This window comes from Rhinatrema bivittatum, chromosome 3 (genome assembly GCF_901001135.1).
Source record: "Rhinatrema bivittatum chromosome 3, aRhiBiv1.1, whole genome shotgun sequence".
In the NCBI taxonomy this organism is placed as follows: Eukaryota; Metazoa; Chordata; class Amphibia; order Gymnophiona; family Rhinatrematidae; genus Rhinatrema; species Rhinatrema bivittatum.
In genome coordinates, this window is record NC_042617.1 from 261,661,163 (window position 1) to 261,688,754 (window position 27,592).

Here is a 27,592-nt window from a genome sequence, read left to right on the forward strand (position 1 = left end):
AATAAATAAAGGTAAATCTGTGCTCCCTGGCAGGAGGTATTCTTAAACAGGATCCTCCACAAGCACTTCCGTAAACGATCCTTGCAAGCTGGATGCAGAATCCTTCCCTGTGGGAAAACTGGAAATTCCTCCTGACATACCTTCAAGATGAGTCCCTGCTGACAACTTCTTTCAACAGCAACTCTACAAGTAGATTTCCCAGTCTGGCAGTACTAGCAAGGTCAACATTTAGTGGTAGGGGCAGCAGGAAGTTTGGTAGGAAAACTTACCCAACTTTGACTGGGACATTCAGTGGGAAACAAGTCCTGCCAAGTATTACCCTGTTAGGTTTAAAGGTAGCCAGGTAAGAAATATATCCATTCTGTAAATAAATGTGGAATCGTTTTTACAATGAGTCAGTGAGGCTGTATAGCTCCTTTCTTTCCTCCACCTTTCCCATGTTGTCTTCTTCATCGCTCCCATCAATATTGCTGTTGCAGTAGCCACATCTCCTCCATCTTGAAGTCTTATTACTCATCCCATTAACTGAGGGGCCGATGCAATAATCTTCGCGGAAAGCGGGCGCTGACTTTTCAGCGCCCGCTTTCTTAACACATGCATGACGCCTGCAAGGGGGGGGGGGCGCCATGCAATATGTAAATTAGGGGGTTGCGCTAGGAAGGAGACGCTAGGGTCGCTTGCGCGACCTTAGCACCTCCTTGCTAACGCGACCCGCCACGGCTGCCAGTTATGAAGACCGACGCCGGTAAACTCGGCCTCAGTTTTCAGAACCTGCCTGTCTGCCAGTAATGAAAACAGCCGCCGAGAAATAGCCTCATTCATATGCATTTGCATGTGATGAGCGCTAACTTATTCACTCCCGCGTCAGATGCGCATTAATTAGGCGCTAATCCCCCTATTGCATTAGGGGGTGGATTAGCGCTATTTAACCCGCTTCTGACAGCGGGTTAAACAGTGTGCATGTATTGCATCGGCCCCTGAGTTCTTGAAATAGCATGTGACCTGACAGGAGGGGGGTGAGGGTTAGAGTTAATTAGGAAATTATTTAAACATTGTGTTTCATGTGCATTATCGGGCCGGATTTTCAAAGCCCTGCTCGCGTAAATCCGCCCGGATTTACGCGAGCAGGGCCTTGCGCGCCGGCTCGCCTATTTTCCATAGGCCACCGGCGCGCGCAGAACCCCGGGACGACCGTAGGTCCCGGGGTTTTCGGAAGGGGGCGTTTCGGGGGCGTTTCGGGGGCGTGGTTTCGGGCCGGGGCGTTCCGGGGGCGTGGCTGCGCCCTCCGGAACCGCCCCCGGGTCCGGTCTCGGCGCGCCAGCAGCCCGCTGGCACGCGTGGATTTACGTCTCCCTCCGGGAGGCGTAAATCCATGGATAAAGGTAGGGGGGGGTTAGATAGGGCCGGGGGGGTGGGTTAGGTAGAGGAAGGGAGGGGAAGGTGAGGGGAGGGCGAAAGAGCGTTCCCTCCGAGGCGGCTCCAATTTCGGCGCGGCCTCGGAGGGAATGGAGGCAGGCTGCGCGGCTCGGCGCGCGCCAGCTGCCCAAAATCGGCAGCCTTGCGCGCGCCGATCCAGGATTTTAGAAGATACGCGCGTATCTTATAAAATCCAGCGTACTTTTGTTTGCGCCTGCTGCGCCTGCTGCGCAAACAAAAGTACGCAATCGCGCAGTTTTTCAAAATCTACCCCTATTTGATTGATTGATGTATTTTGTTTTTATTCAATTTTATTATTGCATTTGTATATTTATTGAAATGTAAATTACCCTGAGCTTCGTTAGTAGAGTGGGTGGGTGTTAAATTTTAGGTCTTAGCAAATATGTGCTATGTGCACTTGGAGGAAAGCATACCTTGCTATTAAACAGGCCCTAACTAAAGTTTAATTTGTATCTATCATTCTTTCATTTACATGTGTGTTGGGTCTCCTAAATCACTGAAGAATCCCTGGAAAGGATTCTGGGTGGGGAGGCTTCTTGGTCCCAGTTTGAAAATCATATTTGATAGAGGATTGTGGAAATACTATAGAACAACAGAAGCTGTCTGTTGCTGCTAATTTTTTGTGGTGTGGTATATGGACTGGCCACTAGATGGCATACCTTTTGGTAAAATTACACTATGCCATATGGTGGTTATGCTGGAGCCAGTTGATGTGGTATGGCAGGTACTTTATAATAAGAATGGCAAGCATGGGAAGAATATTAAGTAAGATACTGTGAGGATTTCCACATTAAGAACAGACGCCTTCCACCAGGTTCACTTAGGGGCAGATTTTAAAAAAGTACGTGCGCACGTACTTTTGTTCGCGCACCCGGCGCAAACAAGAGTATGCCAGATTTTAATAGATACGCGCGTAGCCACGCGTATCTTTTAAAATCCGGGGTTGGCGCGCGCAAGGTTGCGCAAAATCGGCAGCCTGCGCCTTGGAGGGAACTTTCTTTCCGCCTCCCCCCACCTTCCCCTCCCTTCCCCTCCCTAACCCTCCCGCCCACCTTTATTATAAAAGTTACGCCTGCCCAAGGCGTGCCATGTTTTGGTCTGGGGGCCGGTCCAGGGGTCGCAGCCACGCCCCCAGAACACCCCTGGGCCAGAATCACGGCCCCACCCCCGGAACGCCCCGATGACGCGCCGCCGTGACACGCCCCCAACACAACCCCCAGGAAAGCCCCGGGACTTACACGTGTCTGGGGTTTTGCGCATGCTGGCAGCCTATGCAACATAGGCTCGGCGCGCGCAGGGGGAGCTTGGGGCAGGTTTTCGGGGGGTACGCGTGTATCTTATGCGTGTACCCCTTTGAAAATCTGCCTCTTAATGTCCAATGTGGTATGGAGGCTAGAAAGGCTGCCCAGCAACGTCCCTCAGAGGTGGATAACTCATCTTCTGGACCCAGAACCCAGGCCACAGTCTTGTCCAAATGCTTAAACTGTGGTCAGAGAGGTCATTTGGGAAGAGACTGCCAATTTAAGAGACCTGAAGTTATGGATGTCAGCTAAGTGACCCAGCCTCCACCAGAAAGTAAAATTCCTGGGGACAAAGAGAAAACACCAAAGCAGGAAAGATCCTCACCTTCAAAGAAAAAAGATACCTTAGAGGTTCAAGCCACTCCAAGAATGAAACTTCAGATACTTTTACTTTCTGTGCCCTCTGTGTGGGAGGAATTGGCATCGGGAGGACAGCTGCCCCTTTGGAAAGACCAAAATTGAAAAGCCCTTGAGGGGAAGTGTTAAAAGCCAAGGGAAACCCACCCAGTAGGCATGGTCTTTCTGTAAAGCGATGGACCATAAGACAACATCGAGTACGAACGCAAGCAGGGGGAACAGCACAAGAACGAAACATGGGAAAAGAATGGGCTAATATGTTTGCAAAACTGCAGAATTGCAGCTTAGTAGATATTCTTCACCAGCCTCATAAGGAATTTGTGATCCAAGTGTAACTAGATGATGTTCCCTCTCAAACTTTGGTGGATTCAGGATCTGATAAGACTCTCACTCATGAGGACCTGTGTACATGGGGACAAACAGGAGTAGCCAACTAGTCAGGTCCTGTTGACGACCCCAGCAGGTCAAGCCATTATGGAAGCGGGAGTTCTTTCCAACCTCATGTACCCAGTTGTTCTGGGATGCAATTGTCCCCAGTTTGCAGCCCTGTGGCACTGGCTCACAGGAAATTAGGGCAATCCACCCACAGATAGTTTGCATATGAGGTGGAGCCAGGAAATTGCCTGGGTACTGCTGGACACCTGGCCCGACAAGGCCAAGCTGAGGGGGAGGGAGTAAATAATTAACTCCCTCAGAACACCTTAAAGAGCCGGCCACAGCTATCTGTACAGTCTCTTTAAGTTCCATCTCAGTAAGTGATTCTGGGCTAGGGTTGATCACAGCAGACCAGGGATATGAGACCAGGGCCCAGAGGGTTGGGGGAAGCCTTGGAGAGCAGAAAGGAAGCTTTCCTATGAGAAGACAGGTTGCCATTGATGTTTGAAAACTATCAGAACAGCAAGGTGAGCTGCATCTGTTTTTCTTTCAACTGTAAATAAAAGTCCACATAAGGAAACAGCCAGAGTTACCTCCTTTGTTTTCCTGGCTGTTTCCCAAGTCCACTACCCCCAAATTACCACACCCTCATTCAAATCAGAGCAAACCAAAAACAACTCCTCACTCTCTGAAAGGGAAACCAAAAGTATCACACTCTCTAAACCACTAGCTTCCACTTGTGCACTAAGGAGCTACCATTTACAGTATGCTTCTGAGGGAGGTATTGATAAACAATGATATCTCCCCACTAAGCTGGAATACCCAGGGCAAGGATCTAGGGCCATCTAGTGAAGACTAAAGGTCCACACACACCACAGGCTCCCACACACACATATATATACATACAGGCAGGCACAGGCACACACACAGGACCCTCCAAACACACACACACACACTCACAGGCTCAGGCCTCCACACACACATAAGCTTACACACATATGCAAACAGACGCACACACAGGTGAACATACACACACGCACGCACACACACACACAAGCTGTTATAGACCAGACACCCCGAACAACACTGGACACTTTTTGGTAGTAGGTAAATGAACAGCAAATTGAGATCATGAATAATGCAGAATAAAATTGATATTTGTTGTAGCAAGTTTTAATGAATCAGATCTTCAAAAACAATTAAAAGACATGCACTTAAGAAAACATTTTTTTTAGACATTTGCTGGCTTTTTAGTAAAATGTAACACAGATGACATAATTATAGTACTCTGCAAACACAAATTACCATTTAAAGGGTACCCTGTCCCAGGGCACTATACAGGCAAAATAACAAACAAGTAAGAATGAATCCCTGCTCTTAAGAGCATACAATCTTACTGGGTACCTGAAACTATGGAAAATGAAGCGAAGTCGCCTAAGTTCACAATCAGTATCGATGCAGAAGCAGGACTCCAATGCAGATCACCAGGCCACTCCCACGACTACAAATGACTGAATGGAATATTAGCGCATGCCTAATCAATGGCCAGATTCAGTGGGCATTGACAGAGAAAAGTCCTATTGAACCCTGTGATAATGTAGCATTGTAAGGAAGTGTTGACAAATTCAAATGGGGTAAATTTTATTTTTTTATATTACATTTTAAACAAGAATAGTGCCCTCGGCAATGGGCATTATCGTAGGAAAATTACACTTGCAATGTGATTATATCTCCTCACCTTTGGCTCAGGCCCAAACACAGGGTTTGAGATATGAGCTGAGAACAGTCTTTTCCTTGGGCTGCTGGCTGGGACTAAGAACTGTAACATATGGAGAGTTAACGCCCTCCAATCCTACCCCCAATGGGGCCACCATGATGCAAGAAACATTGGCAGAACAAGAGCCTTATACCTCCTGCTAAAACAACATAACAATTTCTTTTTTAAAAGTTCAATAAAAATAAAAGCTAGCAGCACAGAAAATTATCTCTTGGTAATGCCCACACCAAGGGCACTGTCACCTATTTTTTACTGTGAAATGTAATGTACAACTTATAAAGCTTCATTTCCAAGTCAAGAAGATGAACTAGCTTGTTGGCTAGTCCCAGGATGCCTCGCTGTCTTCATAGCCACTTCTTGCAGTTTCTTCTCTGTATTTTGGTTTAAATTGTTTCTAAAAGGGGAAGCAAAGTAAATGAGATTAATGCACAATAATAGCTTGCTTTATTCTGAAAGAGGAAAGATTTCAGGTGTCGGCGACTTGGAACGTTCTTGCATTTTTATTTCACGATCCCGACGTTGTCCTGTACCTGAACTGCCTGTTTTCTCTCTCTCTCCCCGTAATGCGGTTGTTGTGTTGGTCTATTTAAATATGTAGAAGCAAAGGTCATAATAACGCGTAACTTGTTTTTATCTCTCTTTAAATTGTATTCGTCACTTGCGTGTAACTGTGATGTACAATTAAAAAATTCATAAAATATATAAAGACCACGGGAAGGTGGCATTTTTAATTGGACGAACTGGTCATCTTTTTTGATTGGCCTTTAGAGCTATACTGGCATGAATTTATACCTATATTTATTTATTTTATTTTATATTCTACCTTCCTAGAAAAAACTATCCAAAATGGCTTTAAATGACAAATATATTGTGTTATTGGAATGCATACATTTTTACAGATGTTTTGTAATTCCCACACAGCCTCTGCTATGTGCTTATCATATTAATGTTTTGCATAATATGCTTTTCCTTTTCCCTTCATAATCTTCACATATTTGGATTCAAGTCCTAATTAATTGTATTTTTAATTCAATACTTGGACGCATAGCTATAAGATTATAGGAAACATATTCTTGCCCTTGGTTCATTACCCATACAGCTATTTCTTCACCATAATTTGGATTCAGTCGTGATTGATGACTGCACACCACCTTGGCAAACTGTGACCATTTGTCATACCTGGGGAAAGGTTTAAGCTGGTTTTCCTGAAAGACCTAGATATTTTTCTTCATCACTTAATAGGGTGAAAAAATAATTGCTTATAAAATGTGAGAGTAATTTGAAACTGCATTATAAGGCCTTTCTGATGCATTTAACACTCCGCACTTACATGGAAGTTGCACAGTAGTTAATAGATTTTTTTGTGGTGTTGGTTTTCTTGAGTATGGTATCCAGATTCCAGCACTCTTAAGACAGTGGGATCCAAAAGAATCATGTGATGAGGATGGTTAAATGGATTTATCTCACTATGGCTCCTTGCTAAGTTCCAAAAAAAAGCTCCTAGCAAGATACATTTTTGGTGTTAAAAATTGAGAGGGAATTTGGTAAAGACACTGGAGAGTTAATGAAAAATATTTGTAGGTAAAATTCTGAAAAATTCAGCAACAGATGCTATGAAAAGCCAAGCGTGCCAGAGAATACATTGACAGCTGAAATAGACATGAGCTCAGTGGTTGTATCCAGAGAGCTGCCAAAACTAGTACCATGAAGTGTACTGCAGTGCCTGACTAGAAGTTCTGTAAGCTGCAAACTGCTGTTGAAGAAATGAAAGCAGGCATGGTGATACAAAGGTTGAGAAATTTGGAGGTAGAGGAAAGACTAAGGCCAAAAGGAAACAGCAGCAGATCTCAAGGCTCATGCAGCCACACTAGAGACAAGAAATGAAATTCTGGAGGGCCACATAGATCATCAGGACAATGCAGTACTGTTCTGAGTCTGGAATCTTAAAGGGGGATATGCACTGGCCAACATAAGAAGAGAAGTATCCACAGTTCAGGGGACTTGAGGGTCTATTGGTAGAGCTATGCTCGTCGATGCAGAGAAAGTTTGATGGGAATATATGTTCTGGGTATTGAGGAAATATGTGAGCCAAGATAATATGGTAAACTGGATACAACCTTTATATCTAAAAGCTAGGGCAATGTGATCGCTGCATGGAAAAAAATTATATATAAAAAAATAATATGGCAGGTGGAATCTGGAATATCATTATATGTTACTCTAGTAGAGAACTTGGATTTTCAATCTGAGATGGGTAAACCAACATTTGTGGATTGGTATAAGAAGGGGAAATAGAATAATAGCTGATATGTGCATAGGGAATATGGGAATATTTTTTCTTTAGGCAAATGGAGGAAAGATTTAAAATCCCACAGAAACAGCTTTACACATATCTGCAAAGCCAGATACTAGATTTGCTTTCTGATTAACATATAAAACAATATACTCAGAAGCAAAGGGCGTTATTAGCAATGGGCACACGGTCTCTTCCTCGGTGCCCTGAGTCACCATGACTCCATGACTTCAGCCCACTGGCAGAATAAAAGAGGCCTGCAAGGTCATTAGAGTTTCCCTACAGCCAACAGTGGAAGAAGCGGCCCTGCAGGGCTGTCAGTGTTTCCTGCAGCCAGTGGCCAAGGAAGAGGGAAAGTCCAGAAAGTACCTGTCTGTGAAAGTGAGTACCTATGTATGTGTACAAGAGAAAGTTCCTCAGTGTGTGAGAGTGAGAGAGAACCTGTGTGTCTGTGTGAAAGAGAATGCCTCTGTGTGAGAGAGTGCCTCTGTGTCGGAGCGAACTCAGAGGGAACTTTCCTTCCACCACCCCCCCCCATCCCCACCCTCCACCTTCCCCTCATTTCCCCTACCTAACCTGCCTCCCAGCCCTACCTAAACCCCCCCAACCTTTATTTTACAAGTTGCACCTGCCTCTGGGCAGGCGTAGGTTGCGTGCGACGGCCAAGTGCCGGTGCACGATCCTCCAGCCAAGTGGCCCTATGGAGGCCTCTGGCCCCGCCCCTTTTTTCAAGCCATGGGACATACGCACATCCCGGTTCTTTGCGCGCGTTGCCGGGCCTATCAAAATAGGCTCAGTGCATGGAGGGCTTTTAAAATCTGCCCCATGGTGTATGACAACAAGAGGCAGTCATTGCGTTGTAATGTTGAATGTATTGAAAGCAATATGCATCACACATCAGTCAGGATATGGGTGCAATGGTAGGGGTTAGGGATGTGCATTCGTCTAGGACAAATTAGGCAATTTCAATGAAATTGCCTAATTTGTCGTGGTTCAGGGAACCCGAATCCCAAAAGAGTTTTTCGGGTTAGTGCACAGTAACAGGGAGTTAGCGCACACTAACAGGGAGTTAGCGCACACTAACGGGGAGTTAGCGCACACTAACTCTGTTAGTGCGCACTAAACCAAAATTCGGGTCTCCCTGAATTTAAAAGGCCTGAACCACGGGAAATATGAAATTCCCACGGCGAGCCGAAAACGAAGCCCGAACCAAAAGGTTCGGGCTTCGCACATCTCTAGTAGGATTATTTAGATTTGATTTATTTGTTAATATTATATAAAAACATTTTTCATGGCAAAACACTATAAATGGATGAAAATCCGTAATATGGTGTGTGTATATGCTATAAGGCAGGGATTCCCAACCTTTTTGGGGAGCGTGGACCCTTTTCAACTCCCAAATTTTCATGGACCCCACATACTTCTCTTTCATTTTTTTACCTGCAGTAATACGCCTATATAGAAAAGTTATTAACGTATAACCAAAAAATAACTATATGAACCCCAGACTCATTCGTAATACAGAAAACTTATTAAATAATGCTTACTGATATACATGGAATACATATAATTTCAAAGCACAGCAGTACATGTGTTAAAGAATGTATTCATATTCAATAACTTGTAGTATAACTACTACAGGCAACCACACAGCTGAAACTGCCTGGATCTGGACCGAATGGACTGGTGGAGGGGAGAGAGAGAGAGACTGGCAGGGTGAGAGAGAGAAACAGACTGGCGGAGATGGACTGGTGGAGGGAGAAGAGCGATAGACATACAAGGATGGACTGATGGAGGGAGGGAAAGCGAGAGAGACTGGCAAGAAAGGGACTGGTGGAGGGAGAGTGAGAAACTGGTGAAAATGGACTGGTAGAGAGAGACAGACTGTGGGGAGAGAGAAAGAGGGGTTGGTGGGAAATGGACTGATAAGGAGAGAGAGACAGACACAGAAAGGTACTGATAGAGAGAGGAGAGCAATGCAAACTGATTGAAAATAAACTGGTAGAAAAAGAGAGAGAAAATGGAGGGGTTGGACTGTGGCAGGAGACAGAAAGACAGACTGGAAGGGATGAACTGGTGGAGAGAGAGCCCTACTGTAGGGGATGGACTGGCGGAGAAAGAGCGTGACTGGTGAGGATGGACTGGCGGAGAGAGAGAGAGACACTGGTGGGCGACTGGTGGAAAGAGAGGGAGAGCCTGGTAGAGGGAGACAGAGAAAGAGACAGATTGGCAGGGATGGACTAATGGGTGGAGAGAAAATTGTGGTTGGCAGGAATGGAATGGCGGAGAAAGCGAAATAGCGACTGGGGTGAGGATGAACTAGTGGAGGAAGACACAGAGTGACTGGCAGAGATGAACTCTTGGAGGGAGAGAGAGCGACTGGTGGGGCTGGACTTCTGGAGCAAAAGAGGTTGGGATGGAATATGGAGCAAAAAACAGAGAGTGAGAGACTCATGGAGAAGGGGAACGTTTGAGATGTAGTATACTTGGATTTTCAGAAGGCGTTTGACAAAGTTCCTCATGAGAGGCTTCTAGGAAAAGTAAAAAGTCATGGGATAGGTGGCGATGTCCTTTCGTGGATTGCAAACTGGCTAAAAGACAGGAAACAGAGAGTAGGATTAATGGCCAATTTTTTCAGTGGAAGGGAGTGAAACAATGGAGTTGCCTCAGGGATCTGTATTGGGACCCTTACTTTTCAATATATTTATAAATGATCTGGAAAGAAATATGAACGAGTGAGATAATCAAATTTGCAGATGACACAAAATTGTTCAGAGTAGTTAAATCACAAGCAATTGTGATAAATTGCAGGAAGACCTTGTGAGACTGGAAAATTGGGCATCCAAATGGCAGATGAAATTTAACATGGATAAGTGCAAGGTGATGCATATAGGGAAAAATAACCCATGCTATAATTACACAATGTTGGGTTCCATATTAGGTTGCTACAACCCAAGAAAGAGATCTAGGCGTCATAGTAGATAACACATTGAAATCATCGGTTCAGTGTGCTGTGGCAATCAAAAAAAGCAAACAGAATTTTGGGAATTATTAGAAAGGGAATGGTGAATAAAACAGAAAATGCCATAACTGCCTCTGTAATCGCTCCATGGTGAGACCGCACCTTGGATCAATGTGTACAATTCTGGTCGCCGCATCCTCAAAAAGATATAATTTGCGATGGAGAAGGTACAGAGAAGGGCTACCAAATGATAAGGGGAATGGAACAGCTCCCCTATGAGAAAGACTAAAGAGGTTAGGACTTTTCCAGCTTGGAGAAAGAGGACGGCTGAGGGGGAATATGATAGAGGTGTTTAAAAATCGTGAGAGGTCTAGAACGGGTAGATGTGAATCGGTTATTTACTCTTTCGGATAATAGAAATAGACTAGGGGGCACTCCATGAAGTTAGCATAGGGCACATTTAAACTAATTGGAGAAAATTCTTTTTTACTCAACGCACAATTAAACTCTGGAATTTGTTGCCAGAGGATGTGGTTAGTGCAGTTAATATAGCTGTGTTTTAAAAAAGGATTGGATAAGTTCTTGGAGAAGTCCATTACCTGCTATTAAATTCACTTAGGGGTAGATTTTCAAACTATGCGAATAGGCCTACTTTTGCTGGCGCATCAGCGCAAGCAAAAGTACGCTGGATTTTAGTAGGTACGCGCGGAGCTGCGCGTAGCCACTAAAATCCTGGATCGGGCGCGCGCAGGCTATCATTCTGTATAGCCGGCGCGCGCCGAGCCGCGCAGCCTACCCCGTTCCCTCCAGGCCACTCCGAAATCGGAGCGGCCTCGAAGGGAACTTCCTTTTGCCCTCCCCTCACCTTCCCCTCCCTTCCCCTACCTAACCCCCCCCCCCCGCCCTGTCTAAGCCCCCCCCTTACCTTTTTCGGGGGGGGGGGCTTAGAACAGTAATCCCCGCACGTCAGGCGGGCCTCCTGCGCGCCGGGATGCGACCTGGGGGGCGGGTCCGGATGGGCGCGGGTCACGCCCCCGGGCCCGCCCCGGGCCGTAACCATGCCTCCTGGTCCGCCCCCGAAATGCTCCCGGCACAGCCCCCTAAACGCCGCGCGGCTTCGGGCCCGCCCCCGACACGCCCCCGACACGCCCCCCTCGGAGAACCCCGGGACTTACGCGAGTCCCGGGGTCTGCGCGCGCCGGTGAGCCTATGTAAAATAGGCTCACCGGCGCGCAGGGCCCTGCTCGCCTAAATCTGCCCGGATTTGGGCGGATTTAGGCGAGCAGGACTCTTAAATCCGCCCCTTAGAGAATAGCCACTGCCATTAGCAATGGTAACGTGGAATAGACCAGTTTTTGGGTACTTGACAGGTTCTTATGGCCTGGATTAGCCCACTGTTGGGAACAGGATGCTGGGCTTGATGGACCCTTGGTCTGACCCAGTATGGCATTTTCTTATGTTCTTATGGCTCTGTCACCTAATTCAGGTTGGAGAGTGACAGGACTGGCATGACTGAAGCCCTACAAATCAGTCATTGATAGTGCAGCGCTAAATGTAATTTTTTCAATCTGCCATCAAGGAAGCTGGCAATGACTGTATGGGCGTAGATTTGTGTGCACGGGTTGCGCGCACAAATCTACGCCCCGCGAGTAGGTATGAAATTCTGGCCCTTTATTTTGAGGTGGCTAACAATGGGGGCCCATTTACAGAGAAGCCTATATTCAAAGAGCCAATGAGCTGGTGAGTTATCCGGCTAAAGTAATCCAGAAAACTATATCCAAATATTCAGTGGGACTTATCCAGACAAATCTGCCACTGAATAAAGTCTTTATTAAAGTTATCCAGATATCTTTAGGACTGCCTTTTTCTCAACCAGGCTTATCCAATATAACTTTAACTGAATATCAGTGCTGATTTGTTAAAAGATTTTACCGTGCCCTGGAACAACTTCAGCACCCAGCTCTAATTATGAGGGCGAATTCTGTGCGGGCAGCGATTCGCTAGGACAAAATATATCTGCTTAGTTGTGGGGGGAGGGGAGACAAATTTTCTGCATATAGACCTCTCAGTGATGTTAATGTGGTAACGAATTTGGCACTTAATGAGCATTAAAACCATATTAATGAGCAATATTGGTACCGCACATGTGGGCATTGGCAATATCACAGAAAAATTATCACCAATATGAGGAAAATATTAATGAGCTGTTTCACATTTGCTTTTTTTTTTTTATTTACTGTTGCTGCATACTGAGCTGAGGATTGCAATGTACTGTCCACAATGACTCTAAGGTCTTCTGCCTAAGTGAACGGATATGGAAAGTACTCAGACTTAAGACCACAATTGATTCCTGAAAACTGTGCTTTAAGTCAAAAAACATTGTTAAGATGAAACCGATTGTCCCATATGAGCAATGTATTAAATGGAGGACTCGATCCAGCTCCAGGGCCCAATAACCAATTTTCACCAAAATAACCCATAATTTGGTAATATATAGTACCGTACAAAGCGCTGACATTTTAAAGCATTATTTTTTTTGTCTGAAGTGGAAAGTGCCAGTCATGCTTACAGGTTATTGCACTGTTCTGAGGAGCGGGAGGGGAGAAATAGGGAAGGAAAGGAAGAGGGAATTCACCTTAGGGACATTTTTTTACATTTATTTTTATCTGATTTAATTACAATATTTTAAATTATCTCAACAGTGGGAAGAGAGATCCGGCCATGGGGTATTTTGTTTCACATTTCAAGAGCTGGGGGGGGGGGGGGGGGGGAAACAAATCTAGTCCGTCAATTGCAGCGACAGTCAAGTTAGGTGGTTAAGGGCTGAAAATGAAGGTCTTTAAGTAACTTGTCTAGATTATCGATTCTTCGTTTTTCATCCTTTTTCTGAGTTTTGTAAAATTAGATGAGCTAGGTTTGTTATTTCATTTTATTATTTTTATTAATTTAGTTTAGCACATAATATTAAAAATCTGATTGTATTTTTCTTAATCTTAATTTATTTTATTGATTTAGTTATTGTGTCTTTTTCTTTTTGCCTCGTCTCTCCTCTTGAGAAGTATTTTTATGTGATCCCAAGATTGACTTGTAATCTAGCTAGGTTTGTGTGTTTAGTTAGTTTTATTTTTTACCTTTTTATATTTTTACCAAATTGGAACCATTTTGATCAATCACACATTGCAAAGACGGGTATAGGAAATGTTTTAAATAAATAAATAAATAAATAAATAAATAAACAAACAAACAAACAGACTTTCTCCACTTCTCCAAATCTAATTCTGACCCCAGGCCACCCAGAATCGACCGGCTAAGTTTCACCTGGTAAAATTGTAGGAGCTAAATTTAGCAGCTTAGCCTGGTCCATTTCAAAGGCTTTGATCTAGTTCAATAAGTCAATTCTTACAGGCCGATACAGTACAGTGCGCTCAGTAAGGGGTAATAGCGCGTTCAAAATGTGCGTCCAACCCCCCCCCCCCCAAACCTAATAGCGCCCACAACATGCAAATGCATGTTGGTGGCCCTATTAGGTATTCCCAACGCGATTCAGAAAGCAAATGTGCAGCCAAGCCGCACAGTTTACTTTCAGAAATTAGCGCCTACCCAAAGGTAGACGCTAATTTCTCCGGGCACTGGAAAAGTGCACAGAAAAGCAGTAAAAACTGCTTTTCTGTGCACCCTCCGACTTACTATAGCGATAGTAAGTCGGAGGTCCCAAAAGTTTAAAAAAGTAAATAATAAAAAAATAAATAAATTAAAATGGCCCACAGCTGGCAGGTCAAAAACCGGACGCTCAATTTTGCCGGTGTCTGGTTTCCGAACCCGTGGCTGTCAGCGGACTCGAGAACCGACGCCGGCAAAATTGAGCGTCGGCTGTCAAACCCGCCGACGGCTGCCGCTCCGGTCCAAAAAGAGGCGCTAGGGATGCGCTAGTGTCCCTAGAGCCTCTTTTTACTGCCGGGCCTAATTTAAATAAATTAAAATACTATATCGCGTGCACAGGAGAGTGGCCTGTACCGGCCCGTTAGCTAGCTAGAACCCTTTGAATATGAGTGGGCTTGTCTGTGAGTGTGAGTATATGTGTACGCCTGTAAGAATGAGAGGAACGAGTGTGTGAATAAGCATGTGAGAGAGAATGTGGGTACGGAAGAACAAGAGGCATTGTTATTAGAGAGTGTGTGTGTGTGTGTCAGAGATATTGAAAAACTGAAATTAAAAAAACATTCCCAGGTATGCTGATACTAGAAATATGAAGATCCTGAAGAAAAATGGAAAATTTAGGAGAACAGTTATTTTAATTACCCATGATATTACAGAATTTACCCTCTGGAGAATGATGACTGTATGGAAGAGACTTCCCAAGGCCAGATAAATAAAACTTCCCTTTGTTTATTACAAAAGTACGCTGGATTTTATAACATACAAACATAGCCGTGCGTATCTTATAATATCCGGGGTCGGCGCGCACAAGGGGGTGCACATTTGTGCAACTTGCGCATGCCGAGCCCGATGCGCGCTGCCTGTTCCCTCCGAGGCCGCTCCGAAATCGAAGCAGCCTCGGACGGAACTTTCTTTCCACTCCCCCGCACCTTCCCCTCCCTTCCCCTACCTAACCCCCAACCCCCCCACCCCGATCTAAACCCCCCCTACTTTTGTTGGCAGATTAACGCCTGCTGAAAGCAGGTGTAAATCTGCGTGTGCCAGCGGGCTGCTGGCGTGCCCACACCCGACCCAGGGGCTAGTCCGGAGGCCTCGACCACGCCCCCGGGCTGGCGCCACGCCCCCGGTCCCGCCCTGAACCGCCCCCTGACACGCCCCCGGACATGCCCCCCTCCCAGCCCCTTTACGAAGCCCCGGGACTTACGCGTGTCCCGGGGCTGTGCGCGCACCAGTGCGCAGGGCTTTTAAATCCGGCCCATAATTATTTATTGATACCTTAGGTTTTTTCAAGCAATAATAATGTGTGAATAAAACTAAGGCATTTGTTCTTTTTAAAATTTCATAAGTATACCAAATTTTATAATTTACATATAGAATAACAGAATGCATTATTATTGCTTGAATACCGCCCTCGATAGGACTTCGCAAAATTGTAAACCCAGCCCACTCCCGCCCCTAACCCCTCCTCTTTTTGAATTTGCATTGCACCATACGATATGCTGCTTTTGCATGCGTTAAGGGCTTATCGCATGCGTAAACGGGGCTTTTCGCATGCGAAAATGCCTTAGCGCATTTCGATAAATGAGGGGGTAAGGTTGTTGTGGATTAGCGGGGTGGTGGGAAGAGCTGTTTATTGCATACAACTTTCTCCCCTCTCTCTAACACACATATGCTCATTCACCCTCTCACTCACATGGCTCATTCATACACACACATAAGCTAGTTTGCTCTCTCACATGCTCAATCATATACACAACACTCATTTGCTCTCTTATATGCTCAATCATATACAAAAACACGTTCGTTCACTCTCACATAATTATACACACATCTGCTCATTTGCCCTCACATGCTCAGTCATACACACATACACACTTGCTTGTGCTCTCTCTCACATGCTCATACACACACGGACTCTTTGCTCTGTCTTTTTTGTCTAAATCCTGCACTAAATTTCTTAGAAAGTCATTCAGATAAAAGCGGAAGACTTGTTTTGAGCTCAAAATTCTAAAGTCAAGTTAAGAAATTCAGTTCGTAAAACAACTCTGTGCATTGCTTTAAACTACAGCACATGTGAAATAGTGATGGTATCCTTACCCTTCTATTTCTTTAGCTGGGATTTACCATAGAATGTGCCATCTTGCATCTTTTTCCGAAGGTCATCAATCAGGTCATCATCGATGTAGTCGTAGTCATGCTTATCAGAATCCGGTTCCTTTTCTAGGCTGTCTGTCACAGGCATCCTGATTGGCAAGTCTAACAAAGGCAAAGGCATGAGATGTACAGGAAACAACTGTATCAGTTATTTCAGGGAAAAATCATGATCAGCCATTCCATCCATACATCAGCCCACTTATGACAGACATGGCTTCTTTAAACTGTGTGCTGCAGTTCCCCCTCTGAGCTGGTCTAGCACTGAGGTTCGACATGGAACTGACAGTAGGACGTGTATGGTATGAAACCTTTCTGAACTGGATGGGCTATATTTAAGCTACATGTCTGACCTGCAGCAGCTTAAAAAGTAATTTGAGCAGAAACAGAAAACTGGACTCCTCCGCTGTTATGCAATAGTTATTACCAAAAAAAACCATAACAACTCACAAAAAAGCTCTTTGTACTAGTTTTAATTACTTTGTAGTCATTTATGGATTTGCATACTTATGGTTTTTTTTTTATGATTATTTATTGTTTTGCTGTGATTATCTCTCTGAGATGAAATTTAAGACCCGCGCGCAGGCACACAAGTGCGTGCGTTTGCCGGCTCGTGCACATGGACGCAGAGATTTTATAACATCTGCGCGTATATGCGCATACACATGTGCGTGTTATAAAATAGGCTATACGCGCGTACATGTGCGCACGACTTAATATTGATGTTCACAAATGCTGCCTCTACCGCATAAGTGGGGGGGTGGATTTTAGTAGACACACACGCCCACACAGTTACCTGTTTTCCCAGTTCGTCCCAGTAAAGGGAAGACTTCCTGAACCCCCTAGCTAACTTGCCTCCTTTGAACCCTATTAGCCCTGATCCTTAAAACCCTGCTGACTAGCCTAGGTTTTTTTTTTCCATTTCACAACTTACACGCCATCCATAGCAGAAGTAAAGTTACGTGGCAGGGGACCCCAGCGCGCGCTTGTGCATGTAAATATTTACGTGCAGATGTCATGTTGCAGACTTGGCCTGCCCATGCCTCGCCCCTATCCTTTACTAAATTATGTTTAGTAGATACCTGGTTGAAAGCTGCTGAGAAGGCATGGGAGATAGGTGGGGGGGGGGGGAGGGAATGAATAAGTTACGAAGGTTGGGGGGGGAAGTTGGGTCACAAGAAAGAATGGATAGTATTAAAGAAAGGGATCTGGATGGTTTGGTGGGGGGGGAGGGAAAAAGGGGATTGTCAGAAAAGGGGGGGGGGGGGGGGAAGGGAAGCAGAGAGAATGGGGAATACTATGTTTATTTTTCTTATTGCTGCTGCCTTGTTTCTAAACTGTGGGGCACTCGGGTCAGAGACTGGAGTGTGGGTCCTCTAAGGATCGACTTGATAACAAACTGAGGAAGCTGAGAGAATAAGTTGATATGGATATTGATGGGCTAATACTGAGCAATCTGGAACTGAAACAAAGGCCCAGAAGAGATTGTGGAGGAGGAGAGTCCTGGAGGTGAATCGCCTGGAAAAGACAATTCGGGGCCTGAAATTGTTGAGGAACATTTGGCATTGAGGACACTGGAGGACATTAATACTATGGGTTTTAAGGGCTGAAATGCAGAAAAAAATGGAAAGACTATGAAGGGGGGGAGGGTTGGGACTGTGTCACAGGGATGGAGTTGGGTAAAGAAAGAGGGGATGGTTTGTTCTGGTCTGTTCTTCCTAGTTGAGAGTTTGATGCACAACCGGGTGGAATGGGGGGAGGGGGTTTGGACGGAAATGGTCTGAGGGATGAGAGGCAGGAATTAAGAGGAAGTAGCAGATCCCTTCATACCCACAAGCGACCGCAGTTAGGCTCAAGGAGGGTAATTTCTGTTATTGCATTAAGAGGGTGATCAGTAATGAGAGAAGGGTGAGAAGAGTGAAAGAGCAAGAGGGAAATGCAAATATGGGCACATGTATATAGATTATTAGATTTGTTGCTTTTGATACGGTTCCGCACAGGAGACTGGTGAATAAAACAAAAAGCTTGGGAGTGAGTGCCGAAGTGGTGACCTGGATTGCAAACTGGTTGACGGACAGAAGACAATGCGTGATGGTAAATGGAACTTTCTCTGAAGAGAGAGCGGTTTTAAGTGGTGTACCGCAAGGATCGGTGTTGGGACCGGTCCTGTTCAATATCTTTGTGAGCGACATTGCGGACGGGATAGAAGGTAAGGTTTGTCTTTTTTGCGGACGACACTAAGATCTGCAACAGAGTGGACACGCCGGAAGGAGTGGAGAGAATGAGACGGGATTTAAGGAAGCTGGAAGAGTGGTCGAAGATATGGCAGCTGAAATTCAATGCCAAGAAGTGCAAAGTCATGCATTTGGGGAGTGGAAATCCGAATGAACTGTATTCGATGGGGGGGGGAAAGGCTGATGTGCACGGAGCAGGAGAGAGACCTTGGGGTGATAGTGTCTAATGATATGAAGTCGGCGAAACAATGCGACAAGGCGATTGCAAAAGCCAGAAGAATGCTGGGATGCATAGAGAGAGGAATATCGAGTAAGAAAAGGGAAGTGATAATCCCCTTGTACAGGTCCTTGGTGAGGCCTCACCTGGAGTACTGTGTTCAGTTCTGGAGACCGTATCTACAAAGAGACAAGGACAAGTTGGAGGCGGTACAGAGAAGGGCGACCAGGAAGGTGGAGGGTCTTCATCGGTTGACATACGAGGAGAGATTGAAGAATCTAAATATGTACACCCTGGAGGAAAGGAGGAGCAGGGGTGATATGATTCAAACTTTCAGATACTTGAAAAACTTTAACGATCCAAAGACAATGACAAACCTTTTCCAACAGAAAAAAATCAGCAGAACCAGAGGTCACGAGCTGAGGCTCCAAGGAGGAAGACTAAGAACCAATGTCAGGAAGAATTTCTTCACGGAGAGAGTGGTGGATGCCTGGAATGCCCTTCCGGAGGAAGTGGTGAAGTCCAAAACTGTGAAGCACTTCAAAGGGGCATGGGATAAATATTGTGGATCCATCAGGTCCAGAGGACGCATATAAAGAGCAGGTAGTAAAATACTGCACGGAGCGGCAGTAGCCCACAGAGGCATTCACGGAGCGGGATGCCAGTGGCCAGTGGTAGGTGTCCACCTTCATGGAGCGGAAGGATGTAGGGCTGTCATCTCCCAATTAAATAAAAAACAAAAACAAAAAACAAAACAGGGATGGGATCCATCAGGTCTAGAGGACACATATAAAGAGCAGGTAGTAAAATACTGCACGGAGCGGCAGTAGCCACAGAGGCATTCACGGAGCGGGATGCCAGTGGCCAGTGGTAGGTGTCCATATAAAGAGCAGGTAGTAAAATACTGCACAGAGCGGCAGTAGCCACAGAGGCATTCACGGAGCGGGATGCCAGTGGCCAGTGGTAGGTGTCCACCTTCACGGAGCGGAAGGATGGAGGGCTGTCATCTCCCAATTAAATAAATAATAAAAAAACCCAGGGATGGGATCCATCAGTTCTAGAGGACGCATATAAAGAGCAGGTAGTAAAACACTGCATGGAGCGGCAGTAGCCACAGAGGCATTAACGGAGCGGGATGCCAGTGGCCGGTGGTAGGTGTCCACCTTCACAGAGTAGAAGGATGAAGGGCATCCATCTCCCAATTAAAAAAGAAAAGAAAAAAAGAAAAAAAAACAGGGATGGGTTCATGGGCTTATAGGTATTACCAATTATTAGGCTTTTCAATATTTGATGATAGTTAATGTGACTTTCAAGGCATTCTTCACTTTCGGTGCATGTCCGGCATGACTCCTTGCTTCAATGACAGGGGAAAAGAAAAACTGATACTTCACACATTTCCAGCATTGCCCTCTGCTTCATGGCAGAGAGCTATGCTGCCGCTTACCCAACTAATCAAACTTAATATTTCACTTGGAAGCAGCTCCAGCACTGCTCTCTACATTAATGGTGGGGGTGAAAAGGGAATTAGAACATAAGGTTACTAAGAGCCAAGAGAAACAGTTAAGTATGAGAACAAATGTGTGAAGCTTGCTGGGCAGACTGGATGGACCGGTTGGTCTTCTTCTGCCGTCATTTCTATGTTTCTATGTTTCTATGTTGCAGATGCCTTATGTTGAGGTGAATATTATATCTTTCAATTTATGAGGAATAGGTATTCCCATGAAACGTAAGCATATATTAAACTACCTGAAAAGGAGAAATGCAAAAATAGCACTTTTACAGGAGACTCACTTAAGTGATGTGGAACCTACTAAGATGAAGAGAAGGTGGGGCAGGTATTTTTTGTCTCTTACAACTCGAAAAGCCAGGGGTTCTGCATACTAGTTCATCATTCCCTGACTTTAAAAGTACATAAGCAGTTATCTGACCCGGAAGGACGCTATGTGGTCTTGGAGCATCCTAGCTAATATATATGGACCAAATGAAGGTCAGAAATCATATTATAAGCAGCTGGTTGGGGATTTAGAGCGCTTCCCTTAACTACTTTATGTTTTAGGAGGTGATTGGAATACATGCCTAGATCCTTGGAGGGATAGATTAACTGGGTCTAATTACTTAAGAGGGCAAGAAGAAGGTTTGATGGATAAGCTCAGTATGTGTGTTGTATGTGTGATGTTTGGAGATCCCAGTATACTAGAGGGAGGGACTACACATGTTTTTCACAGAGTCATCAATCTTATAGTCATATAGATTTTTTTTAATTGTTCAAATTCCCTTCTAAAATTGACAGGGCCTATGGATATTTTGACTAGCCAAATATCAGATCACAGTCTGGTCCTGATGCCCTTTAGAATATCACAAAGTGGAATAGCTGGTAAAAGCTCTGGTACTTCAACCCATCACTTTTAACGAATACCTTTTTTTGTGACATGATAGTGAAGGCAATTAAGGAGTATGGGGAGATTCATGAACGAGCAGAGCAGAATCCTGTAGTGGTATGGGAAGCATTAAAAACAGTGCTTTGGGGAAATATTACAAGTTTTGCAAGTCACCAGAAAAAAGTGAGACAGGAAAAAGAAAAATTGCTGGAGCAACGGTTAAGATGTCTTGAGGTCAGCATAAAGCTAGCTGTTCCCAGCGTGTTTATAAGAATTTGCAGAGTCAGAGAGGAACTTAAATAACTTAAAATCAAAAGTATAGAGAGAGCGATGCAATTTACAAGACAAAAGTTCTATGAACATGGGAACAAGACTGGGGCGCTCTTGGCTAGAATGATAATAAAATGAAAAGCTGAGACATTGATCAATAGCATTAGAACAGATCAGGGAAGGTAGCACATGCTATGAAGGAGATAAATGATATCTTCAAAGCATACTACAAAGGGTTATACTCCAATCAGGAGGAATATGTGAGCGCAGAGCTAGAAACATACATGAAGGACTTGGTACTTCCTAGGGTGAAAGAAAGATAGGTTGCTAAGCTAGCGGCACCAATATCAGCTCAGGAGGTGTATGCAATGATAGCAGGCCTCTCGATGGCAAGAGTCTGGGGCACAATGGGTATCATATTAATTTCAAATAAACGGTTTACGCAGAAGCTGATGCCAATGCATTTGAGCATCTAAGCGGGCACCCAGGAATTGGACACAATGGGGTGGATTTTAAAAAGGTTACACGCATAACCCCTTTAAACCCCTCTTCCACGCGCCAAGCCTATTTTGCATAGGCTTGGCAACACGCGCAAGCCCCAGGACGCGCGTATGTCCCAGGGCTCGAAAAAAGGGGCGGGGAGGGGGCGCGGCCAGAGGCCTCCGAAGGCCCGCTAGGCCGGGGGATCACGCGTCGGCTATACGCAAACTACACATGCCCAGAGGGAGGCGCAACTTAAATAATAAAGGTAGGGGGTATTTAGGTAGGGCTGGGGGCGGGTTAGATAGGAGGGAATGGGGAAAGCCATCGGGGCACCCCCTTACGCGTGCCGACCCCGGATTTATAACATGCGTGCGGCTGCACGCGCATGTTATAAAATCGGGCGTAGATTCAAAAATCTGGCCCAATATGACAGATGCAACTATAGTGGGGTTACACAAACCATGTAGGGATAGTTTTGCAAACTGGTTTGTATTGACCAATATCTTTTCTCAACGCTGATATTAAAATATTGGCAAATGTTATGCAATTAAGGCTGGAGACAATACTACCATACCTGATTGGAGAGGATCAAACAGGTTTTATATTAAGATGAGATTATCTACTGTAAATACTAGGCGACTCTTAAACATCATAGCCCTAGCTAAATAAGAGAAGACAGAGGGATTAGTGGTAGCTCTAGATGCCGAAAAGGCATTCAACAGGCTTAGCCGGTCTTTAATGTTCAAGGTGTTTGAGAAAGTTGGATTTCCAGATGAGTTTCAAGCATGGGTGAGGGCTTTGTTTTTCTATCCCAGGGCGCGAGTGTTAACTAATGGGATATGCTTGAGCCCTTTTCTAATTCTATGGGGCACCCGGCAGGAATGCCCCCTCTCCCCACTTTTATTTGACCTAGCTATAGAAGTTTTGGCTGAGCAGACGAGAGCATGTCCATATATTACGGGTTATCAGGTAGGTGGGAAAGAACATGTCATTTCTCTGATGATTTGCTATTCTTTCTGACATATCCAAAAAAATGGTGGCCCTCAGATGTTAGCAATTCTAAACACCTATAGTAAAATCTCTGGCTATAAGATAAATTACACTAAATCAGAAGTATTCCCAGTTGGCAATCTGAGTGTAGAAGGAATCCCCCTATGCTTTTTTAATTTTAAAATCACAAGGGAAGATATTAAATATTTAGGAATATGGGTGGTTAGGAAACCTACTGACCTTTATAAATTCAATTATGCGGTAGTGGTGAAGCCATTTCTAAGGAATTTAAAGGGTTTAGGGTACCTGGGGGGAGTGTAGGCTAAAGAACCAGGGGAATTTGGAGGACCTACCTGTAATCTGGGTGAACTGATGGATGAACTGGTGAAACTGATCATGGCGTGGACGTGCGCCTGTTATAAAATTACCCTACTTACACAACTCATTCCCTGATATGTATGGCTATGCGCACCCAGTTGCAAAATAAGGGCACACACATTCGTGCGCCTAGGCTATTTTATAACATACCTTTAGAGACTTAGACGCATGGGATGATCGTTTCCTTCTTGGGCAGGAAGCATAGGTGTTCTAAAGATGAACATCCTTCCCATATTAATTTATCTTTTTCAGCATGTTCCATGTTATTTAATGGAGGACTTCTTTACCTCTTTACAGGGAACTCTGAGTAAGTTCATTTGGAACAATAAGAAGGCTCACATTAAGCTCTGGATGTTGTGGAGACCAAAGGATATTATTGGGCAGCAGGGCATCTAGGTGCCTTGGTTTGGATACACAGAGCTAAGGAAATACCCTGATATACTTTAGAAGTCCATTTGGCCAGGATTATATATTTTCCCATGCTGTTGTTGCAGCCAAAGGAGTCTACTGGCCTGTGCACGGCTAGTTGTGCAAGTCCATTTATTTCCCATACAATTAGGATCTGGAAGTCAATGAATAGTGGCCTGGGATTTCCCCCCCAGTTGTTATCTGGCATTATGCCCTTGAGAAGGAATCTGCGGCTGGTGGCCACTACTCTATATAAGGAGGCTAGATCTCAAGTTTCTGGGGCAGCTGTGGGAGGAGAAGGATGCCCAGATGAAATATTTCAGGATCTATAAGGAAGAATATGCATTACCAATCCTTTCACCAAAGACCACTGGCAGAGCTAGATGAGTACATATTTTATTTATTTATTTGTTTGTTTTTTATATACCGACATTCAACATAAGTCATCACATCAGTTTACATATAACTAATTAAAAAAGAAAAGGTTACATTAAAGATGAAGAAGATGGGAGCAGAAGGCTCTTAATCCTGTTGAAAAAGTTATTGTGCAGGAGGACATTCCTAGGCAGGAGATCTCTAAGTCTTATAAGGCAATATTGGAGTGCCAAATACAACAAGATCCCACTCTGGGCATTGTAGCCCACTGGAATGCAGACTTGCAACTAGATTTAAGCGCCGTACATTGGACATCTATTTGGAAAATGACGTATAAAATTTAATTGTGTGGAGTTAATAATTAAGCTCCTACAAATTGTATATAGATATCCAGCTTATTATATTAAATTCTCAGTAAATGCTTCCAATTTGTGTTGGAGGGGTTACAGGCAGGTAGGCATGTACCTACATGTCTGGTGGGATTGCCCATTTGTGGTGGAGTTCTGGAAGCAAGTGGGACTGGAGATGCATCTTGTATTGAGTGGGAATATCTGCACCATTATGCGTTCTGGGGTGGTGGGGTATTCAAAATTTGAGTTCTGCTAATTTGGCAGTTCAAATGATATATGCAGGGAGGTTTACAATAGCAACGGTCTGGAAATCAGCATCCACAATAGCTTTCTGGCATCGACAAGTATACAAGAAGATACCTCTAGTGGAAAAGCTCACCTATGTACGGCGCAGGCAATTGGTTCTATATGATAAAGTGTGGGCACCAGTTTCGTCTCATAGGAATAATCAGAGACGATAGTGTCATAGTAATGGCTGATGCATTGGAATGACTTTGGTGGGGAGTGGGGCCTAATAACTGCTAACAATGAGCTATATGGAGTACTGGCAAGGTTTAAAGAATGGGAAAGTGGTATAAGTAGTGGGTATTCTAACACTTGTGGTATCCAGGGTGGGATGGAATGGTGATGTATTGGGTTGGGGGTTTTTTGGCTTGTATTGCAATTTCTCTTTTGTACCTGTATTGTACTCTCTTTTATGTACCTGAACTGTTGGTTCGAGTGGTTCATAAAATTAAAAATAGAAAGTTTCAAAAAAAGTGAGTGAAGGGTGAAATTTAGATACTGAAAAGCTGGAAGCAGAGGGCAGTAGTACATTTAGAGAGATAATTTTGAAGAGAAAGGGCAGGATCAGTGGTGATGCCTAGACTTTTAACAAAAGTAGAGAAATAAAGGAAATAAAATCAATAGAAATAAAAACAGGTGTGAACGAGGAGAGAACCAGTCATAGCTTGGAAGAACAGGAGCTCTCTTTTAGAGGGGTTTAGCATAAGAAATCTAGATATGTGGATATGTCAGAGAGTCAGCAGCTAAGTTGAGAAGAGGTGGATGGAGATTGCTGAGAGAAAGATTAAGTTGTCAGCAGTTTTACAATGGTATGAATACCCAAAGGAAGACAGCAGAGGCACTAAGCAATAGCATAGGGAGGATAGCATTCATACAAGTCCGCGCGGCCCCATTTATTTGTGTGTTTATGCCCATGCCCACATGGAGAACTACTATAGTATTTTATAACCTGCACATACCAGGTAAAATTATTAGGGATGTGCAGACAAAACGTTTGCGTTGATAAGTTGAAGTTGAGGGTCGATTTAGTTCAATATGGACATATGGAGAATTCCATAAGTTGAGGGTCTGTCCATACGTTCACCGGTTCCCTAAATAAAAATTTAAACCCCTCACCCTCCTTAATCCCCTCCCCAAGACTTATCAAAACTCCCTGGTGGTCCAGCGGGGAGTCAGGAAGCCATCCCTATATTCCTTTGCGAGGAGCACGTGACGTCGGCGTCACGTCGGAGTGACGCGAACGTCACGTGCTCCTCGGCGCCTCCGCTCGGGACCCCCGCTGGACCCAACCGGAACTTTTGGCCAGCTTGGGGGGGCCTCCTGACCCCCCCAAGCTGGCCAAAAGTTCCGGTTGCGTCCAACGGGGGTCCCGGAGCGGAGGCGCCGAGGAGCACGTGACGCCGACGTCACGTGCTCCTCGCAAAGGAATATAGGGATGGCTTCCTGACTCCCCGCTGGACCACCAGGGAGTTTTGGTAAGTCTTGGGGGGGTCAGGAGGGTGGGGGGTTTAAGTGTTTATTTAGGTTCAACGTATTCAACATAGCTATGTTGAATAAGTTGAAAATCGCGATGCATTGCGCATCATCACTTTTTTAAGTTAAAAAAAAAAAAAGTTGCGTTTTACATATGCGTTCAAAACGAATGCCCACCCCTAAAAATTATAAAATATGCATATGTCCATCCCCTACATATGTACGTATATATGCTTACATGTGGATATCTGCAATGCATTGAAAGAGCATATTTCAATGTATTGAACATTCATACTTTTCTTACCTATTTTAAAAATGTATGTGTGTATATTTTATGTGTGAAAAAAATCACTTGCTCCAATAAAACCCTGATTTACGCACATAAGTTGGTATATTTCAAAACCTGCACACATTACCAGTTTTCCTATTCCTCCACCAGTTCACCTAGTCCTTCTCCAGGACACTGAGACCCTCCTAATTCTTCAGCCTCAGCTTTCCCCAGGTCCTCCAGACCTCCCACTCAACCAATAATTGACAACAGATCTGTCTGGTATCAACTGTGCGAGATAATTAGCAGATGTAAAAATTGCATGAATAAGTTACCACATGTGGTGCATAAGTATCTTATAAAATAGCAACGTACATGTGTAAGTCTTGGCTCCACCCCAGAATTCCCTAGACCACCCCTATTTGTATGCATGTAAATGTGTGCACAAAAGTGAAAATACGTGTATATGCTTGCTATTTAGAAAATATCATGTACTTGAGTACAAGCTGCTTACGCAGGTATATGCTACTTTTTATGTATGGAACTCTTTGAAAACTCACCCCATAGTGCGGATAGCAGAAGATAGTAGCCCCAGGACAGAGACCCCTGTGCAATATCTATTCATAAATGTGAATGGGCAGAATACTGTTTACTGACCAAACTCCTTAAAGGTGAATTTTAAAAGCCGGGCATGTGCACCGAATTTTAAAAGCCACCTACATGTGCACTCATCTCCTGATACATGAATAGCTGATTCAAAAAGAGGTCTGGGCATTCCAGAGCATGGCCAAGAGATAGGCACACAAATACTTAACGCATCTGGGCACAGTGCTCTGTAACTTTACCATTGCTATGGAGGAAGTGTAATTTAAAACAAAAAGCCATTTCTAAGGGGTTTAAAGGGTTTAGGGTACCTGGGGGGAGTGTAGGCTAAAGAAGCAGGGGGATTTGGAGGACCTACCTGTAATCTGGGTGAACTGATGGATGAACTGGTGAAACTGATCATGGCGTGGACGTGCGCCTGTTATAAAATTACCCTACTTACACAACTCATTCCCTGATATGTATGGCTATGCGCACCCAGTTGCAAAATAAGGGCACACACATTCACGCGCCTAGGCTATTTTATAACATATGCGCGTATGTTAGAAAATTGTTGCGTCTCTGGGCACG

The 27,592-nt window shown here is 44.6% G+C and overlaps 1 protein-coding gene across 1 annotated transcript in view; it reads right to left on the bottom strand.

The window, feature by feature from the left end:
• Positions 1–4,639: 4,639 nt before the first annotated feature.
• THEMIS (thymocyte selection associated) overlaps positions 4,640–27,592 on the bottom strand; it is a 176,129-nt gene continuing 153,176 nt past the window's right edge. The window contains exons 6-7 of the mRNA XM_029594540.1: positions 16,257–16,415; positions 4,640–5,641 (exon numbers count right to left, since the gene is read on the bottom strand). Coding sequence (XP_029450400.1) covers positions 16,361–16,415 — 55 coding nt within the window. The 3' untranslated portion in view covers positions 4,640–5,641; positions 16,257–16,360. The remainder of the gene's footprint in view (positions 5,642–16,256; positions 16,416–27,592) is intronic.